This window comes from Silurus aristotelis, assembly GCF_946808225.1.
Source record: "Silurus aristotelis genome assembly, chromosome: 19".
Taxonomy (NCBI): Eukaryota; Metazoa; Chordata; class Actinopteri; order Siluriformes; family Siluridae; genus Silurus; species Silurus aristotelis.
The window spans coordinates 4,956,726-4,963,829 of NC_139592.1; the positions used below are offsets into that span (position 1 = coordinate 4,956,726).

Below are 7,104 nucleotides of genomic sequence, written 5' to 3' on the forward strand. Positions count from 1 at the left end.
TAAAGATGTTCTGCATGCACCACAATGAAGCAAAGATCTTTCTGTGGGTGCATATTAATAACCTTTTCAATAGCAAACAGGTGCCTCCACCTACATTTATGGCATTTGGCAGATGACCAGAGCAACCTGCAATTGAGCAGTTGAGGTTAAAGGGGCCCATCAGTGTTAGCTTGGCCTTGCTGGGATTTGATGTGAGCTACCACCTACCATGATTTTCTAAGATACTATAAGAGGAGCTTGAAATACACTGTAAGCTCAAAACATTTTGCTAGTGATCACTTTACATGCCTTGTTTTGGACAGAAGAACGTAATTTGACTGTTCTGTGGAGGTGAGTAAATAGGATTGTCCTTGCTGTAATCAATATGAAAGTTAGTACTGTTTAAACCTTATAGGCCTTAAACCAGTTGCTATTTATGGGGAAAAAACAAGGGGTGTTCTGTTGTCTAAACAGAGCCTAGGTCACTGGTAGACATCTACAACCTGAAACCTAGTACCAACCAGAAGACAGGCAGATAAAAAAAAAAGAGCTATGTTGGCAGAATTTAGGTGTTTTTTTCTGTTATTTTCACTCTCACTCTCTTGCTCTCTTTCTGCCACTCCCTTCTCTTTTACAGAATCTAAAACTTTAGGACTTGTTTCAGGATTCTTTGTCATTGTTACATCTAAATAGATATCTCTTTGTGTCACATGGCAACACCAAAGTGCAATTTACTTACTGTCAGTCTGCCTAAACTTCTACCATGATCGCTGACAAGTTTCTAGACTGCTTACCTTTTTTTGACAGACCTCACACTCTTATGTGCTTCTGTTTTTATCAGTATGATATTTTATGTGGCACACACACAAACACTAAAACCTCCTTTTTTCTTGCATTTGCAGGACTTTATACCCTAAAGTTCCCACAGTGTGATGCTGCTGCTGGGAAGCCCAATGTTGAAGTTCCAGTTAGGAATTTGATCTGTAATTTATCTCCCTTGGAGGTCTGATCTCTGTCATCAGGTTCACAGATGACTGTCCAGGCTGAGAGGATGGAGGTGGCATTAGTTGACTTTGAGAAGTTAGAGAACATGAAAAGTAATATTGATGACCCATGTTACTCCAATGACAAAGACACTTTGACTACAGATATGCAAGAAAGGGGACCGGGCTCCAATGTTAATCATGTCATGGATACCCCAATTATCCCATCCTATCAAGAGAAAAGTCAGATTACTAGAGAGCCACTGTCTCCCACTATAGTACCCCCAGCAACAAGAGGGCGTCCTAGTTGTGCTAGCTTAATATCCAACTGGAAACTTTTATTAAACATGGAAGGCACCCAGGGTGAGAGCATTTTCAACAATCTGGCCAAAGAATGCTACGAGGATTTATTTGTGGACAAGAAAACCATTGATGATGGTGATCAGAAAGTCATTATAAACATTGCTGGACTTCGTTTTGAAACACGACTCAAGACTTTGGACCAGTTTCCAGATACTTTGTTGGGAGATCCCTTAAAAAGAATGGACTACTTCGATCCAATGAGAAATGAATATTTCTTTGATCGCAATCGTCCAAGCTTTGATGGAATTCTCTACTATTACCAGTCAGGTGGAAAGATCCGCAGACCTGTTAACGTTCCCTTAGATGTTTTTGCTGATGAAATCAATTTCTATGAGCTGGGAAGTGAGGCTATGGAGCAGTTCCGTGAAGAAGAAGGCTTTATCAAAGAACCAGAGATTCCTCTACCATCCAATGAGATCTATAGACAGTTCTGGTTGCTCTTTGAGTACCCGGAGAGCTCCAATGCAGCTCGTGGAGTTGCTCTGGTCTCCATCATAGTGATTATTGTTTCTATTATCATCTTTTGCATGGAGACCCTTCCAGAGTTTCGTGATGACTTTGAGGTCTTTCAAGCCATAGGACTTCCAATCAATCATACAAAGAGTGCTGGATTTCCCTCCATCTCTACACCAAGTGCCAGCTCCAAGAGCATCAGCACCACGGTCACTGACCCGTTCTTCATGATTGAAACAGCTTGCATCATCTGGTTTGTCTTTGAGATTTCTGTCCGCTTCCTGGTTTGTCCAAGCAAACGCGAGTTCTTTAACAACATCATGAATGTCATTGACCTCATCTCAATCATCCCTTATTTTGTCACTGTCATAACTGAATTGGCAACCGTGACCAATACTAATAATGGAGGACAGAATATGTCGCTGGCCATTCTTCGAATAATCAGGTTAGTAAGAGTCTTCAGGATCTTCAAGCTGTCACGTCACTCCAAAGGTCTTCAGATTTTGGGTCAGACACTCAAAGCCAGCATGAGGGAGCTGGGCTTGCTTATTTTTTTTCTCTTCATTGGAGTTATACTATTTTCCAGTGCCATCTACTTCGTTGAGGTGGATGACCCAAAAACACAGTTTGGTAGCATCCCTGATGGATTCTGGTGGGCCGTTGTCACCATGACCACGGTGGGATATGGAGACATGTGTCCCATTACGCTGGGAGGAAAAATAGTCGGCACTTTGTGTGCCATTGCTGGCGTTTTGACCATTGCGTTGCCCGTGCCAGTCATTGTGTCCAACTTTAACTATTTCTACCATCGTGAGACAGAACAGGAGGAGAGGAAGCCGCTAGCTGAAGATTCTCAAAAATTAGGCAGCAACTCATCTTTGAATAAGAAAAATGAAAAGTCTGAAGGCAGGAAAGCAAAAAAACTAAAAGACAACGCTGACTTTTGTGCTTAAATGTTCACTTAGTATTATTTTTGAATGAATGATCTTTCATAAGTGGCACACCAAACGTTTCCCATAAACTTGCTACCTCATGAAGCCACTAGGTGCAGTTATTATACATATTATACATAATTATTCAGAGTGCAGCAAAATGTCGGTAGTGTATAAAATGTTCTTATTAGAAATAGAAAATAAATTCAACACTGTGAAGCAAACTTGATAGATTTATTAATGTCTAATATTGACTTGCCATTGAACAACATTATTGACACTTTGCACACTTTATGACTGTGTTCAATGTCTTTAATTTGAATGCATCTGTTCCCACTGTCCTTTATGTCCTTAAGTAAATCACCTATCTTTCCACTAATTTCTCAAACTAGGACCACATATTTTAAAATGCCTCAGGCCTGATTAAAAAGGGATTTATTATTTGGGTGTACACACAGTCCAGAAAAAAATGGTGTCCCTTTAACCTGGTAATGTGATCTCAGCATTTAAATCATATATATACAAATAATACAAATAATTCAAATTATATATATATATAAACATTCTGCTATACTGAATGATAAGTATATAGTTTATTTCTACACCTATATACCAGTGTATCTGCATTTCATCACGATTACTATCCCTTTTCACTCTTAACCCCTGTAATACATAGGAGCAAAGCAGGGAAAATGAAATATCTTCATGTTTATTTGTTATAGAAAAAAAGTATGAAATCATATATAAATAAAACAGTTGATAATAGTAAGTAATTGTATTCACTCACATTTTCATTTTCATATTGTTGAATTCCAATGGCCACCATCTACAACTTTCATCACCATGAATATATACTTCAATGTATACTTCAAAAAGACTACTTACCAAAAAAATTCCAAAGTATGACAAAAAAAACAACAACAATGTTGTTTATAAAGTGCAATAAAATACTTTGTGATTTAAAGTCTAACATTTGATTTGTTTGTGTTTAGATTTTTTATTTTTTTTTTGGAGCCAATTGCTGCGTTGGTACGTGGCAGCTGATGGAAGGTCTTCACATTATTTTGAAATCGATTTACTCTCTGGAAAAAAAAAGAAATAGTGTTTGTATATTGTTTTCCTTTATGCCAAATAAGCATAACATTTTTATGCCTACATTTATTTATTTCGCACACGATTAATCCAAAGTTTAAGGCTCTCTGGCCATCGTTATCATGCCAATAAGATAGCATTAAATATGACATCTACAAAGATATAAAACCTGTGAGTGACATGCAAATCAAGGACACAGCACTTAAGGAGTCAACTTGCTCATGCTTTCATTTCCTTGCTCGTCTTGAATGCTGTTGTCATTCAGTAACTGTGATCTAGGCAGGTCTGGTGTCAGTGTAAGCATGATACTGTACAGCTTTGGAGAACCCCCTTTGGAAACTCCCTCTCTCTTTCTTTAAATGTGTGTGTGTGTGTGTGTGTGTGTGTGTGTGTGTGTGTGTGTGTGTGTGTGTGTGTGTGTGTGTGTGTGTGTGTGTGTGTGTGTGTGCTATTTAAGCCACATTACCAATAAGAAGCGTCTCAACTTTCTTTGTAACATGACCAGACACTCTTTTTCCTCTCCATCAAAATTTCACCTACTTACTCCATCACTCTATTGTTTCTGTCTGTTCATCCAAAACAGAGGACTCCTCAGAGGTGTGCTGGTACTCACTTTTGACGAAAAGGTGGTCTTTTGTTTTTTTAGGTGATTCAAGCATTGGGATGGCATTTCAGCACTGTCCAAAATCCTCGAATTGAAGACAGAGTACATTTAAATGTTTCAAAGGCTGCCTTTTGAGCAATTCACCATCGCAGTCACTTTTCTCATAAATGAATAGCAGAGTTGAGTAGAACAAGGTTTTTGTTTTGCTCAGAATCTACTTAGCACTTAGCTTTAAGTCAGTAAAAGATTCAAAAACAGTTTGATGGCATATGTAAATGCTTGTGTGAAAACCAATCCAAACCAAACCAAACCAATTTCATTATCTTTGTACTCATGTGCTTTACAGCTTGATCAGCTGTAATGTGCAAAAGCATGATCCAGACCAGTGGTGAATGAAGTACACAAACCATGTACTTGAGTTAAAGTGGAGATACACTAGGTAAAGTGTTCCCTTTAAAAGTACAAAAGTAGTTGCCTTTAAATACTGTTAGGTATTCAAAGTACTATGATTTATTATGGCTATAATGTTCCTATTATCATTTTTGTCCCAAGTCTCTTTGCTTAATCAACAGTTCATGTAAAAAGCCTCTAATGTGACTCTTAGCACATCGATCTATTACTGTAATAGAATGATATTAATGAGTCAAACACTGATTGATATCTATTAAAATTATCATGAGCCCAAAATCTTCTTTTCACCTACTTAAAAAAATCGTCCATCATTTATTACTTTCTAAATGTTCTGCTTGCTGTTGTAAATGCTTCAGTATACATGAAAAAACCTACTTAAGTACTGTCCACTACTGATCCAGACGCAGCTCATTTGTATTTAGCAATGCCAACAAAACTTAATAAAAGGTCAAGAGCATAGAGAGCTAGGTGAACAAAATGAATGATCAGGTAAAGACTGAGGAAAGGAAGTGGACGACATTTTGACTCACTTCCTTATCAATGAATACAGTTATCCCGGCCTCTCCATCACAGCACTTACAGTATCTCACCCCATACTGCACCTCTTAACGATGCTCTACTACTGCTTCTCGGGTACCTCCATCTCTCAGAGTAAAAGAGAGGCATGCTTCAAGTATTTTCTCTGTTCTGGTAGTGAGGTGATGAAATGAACTTCCACATGATATCCAAAGAATTGAGTCACTATCAGTCTTCAAATGACTCAAACCTTTTCCAACAGTAACTAAATTGACAATTATTCTCCAAAAAGAAAAAAAAGGCTTTTCTAACAATATTTTCACCTAACAAAGTATTTAAACTGTTGTCTATATTCTTAATATGTATCCTAATGAACCAGTATTAGAATGTATTTACTAATCAAAACTTTGATGCGAGTTTTGTAAGTCATTCTGGATGTAATTGTCTACCATATACCTTTATTTTAAATGTAACTGTACTGTATCATTCATGATATTATTAAAACACAGTATTTCTGGCTTCCAACTGTTGGAACTTGATTGAAATCAAGAGCGTTCTGCTGTTACACCAGCTACAGCATGTGCGCCATGAAACCCCTATGCATTATTTATGCCTCTGAGAGCGATCCAGGCTCTCCTGCGCTATTCCTCCCCCCAAAAATAACACTCAAAGATTCACACAGATACGGAACTTTCCGTTGAAGTGTCCTTGTTAAAGATAGATTGCAATTCATGCAACTTTAAAAACCTTTCCAATGCCCCCAGAGCTGTATAGAATGCTAATAGGAGTGGGACGGTATGCTAAGCGTGACATTTTAAATATCTAGTGTATATGTGAACGCGGAGTTACGGCCGGCGATGCAAAGTCTATTCGTTTCCTATAACAGAAAAACCAGAAGGTTTTGCGTTTACTTCCCGTTCTCACGTTTGTCGTTCCAATATATATGTTTAAAGTGCTGACACTGGAGACTCTTTCAAAAAGGAAAAAATAATAAATAAATGTTTTCTTTTTATTTAATAACAACCATGTTTCCTGAAACAAAAGTTATTTTGTTCATGTGTAAGTGTGTGCCATGCAACTCCATGTCATTTAGCCGTTACTATAAAACAAGGATCTAACTAGCCTAACTAGCAAAATAATATAAACCTTTGATCTGTGTCACATTAGTGTTTGATTATTATCTGAATGATTGTATATCACATAAAAAAAAGTTAAAGGTTGCTCAATCATTCTCTTTTAGTGAAAATGACACAGTTTGAATTTCTCTAAAACAATATGAGAATCTTCGAACAGTAAAAACGCTATGGTTACAGTTTCTCTGACAAAAACAAACAACCAAACAAAGAAATGATGAAACTCGAGTCCTAGTGAGCTCATAGGAAATTCTTAATGAGATAATACTATAAAGTGTATAAATAAAGTAATATACAAGCTGTAACTCATTAACTAGAGAGTGTCAGGAACAGATGGGAAACACCTCTCTCAGAATAAATATTATTATTATTATTATTAGTAGTAGTAGTAGTAGTAGTAGTAGTAGTAGTAGTAGTAGTAGTAGAAGTAGTAGTAGTAGTAGTATATAACAGTAATATAGGATTGAAAACTTTAAACATAATACATTTAATTAATTTAAACAACATAAAGACACTTTCCTTCGGATTAAAAGGTTGTGAGTTCAAATCCCAGCACTACCAAGTTGACACAGCTGGGTCCTTGATCAAAGCCCTTAACCCTTAGCTGAACTTGTATAAATGAGATAATTGTAAAAGTA

The 7,104-nt window shown here is 37.0% G+C and overlaps 1 protein-coding gene across 1 annotated transcript; it reads left to right on the plus strand.

Moving 5' to 3' along the window:
* Positions 1 to 881: 881 nt before the first annotated feature.
* On the plus strand, positions 882 to 3,677 carry kcna10a (potassium voltage-gated channel, shaker-related subfamily, member 10a). The gene is made up of 2 exons (XM_083521586.1): positions 882 to 3,198; positions 3,327 to 3,677. Exon 1 carries the CDS (start codon positions 1,010 to 1,012, stop codon positions 2,729 to 2,731), a length of 1,722 nt encoding a protein of 573 aa, XP_083377712.1. The 5' UTR covers positions 882 to 1,009; the 3' UTR covers positions 2,732 to 3,198; positions 3,327 to 3,677.
* Positions 3,678 to 7,104: the final 3,427 nt, after the last annotated feature.

Coding starts and splice junctions, on each gene's coding strand:
- kcna10a (XM_083521586.1), top strand. CDS start 1,010: ATGACTGTCCAGGCTGAGAGGATGGAGGTGGCATTAGTTGACTTTGAG.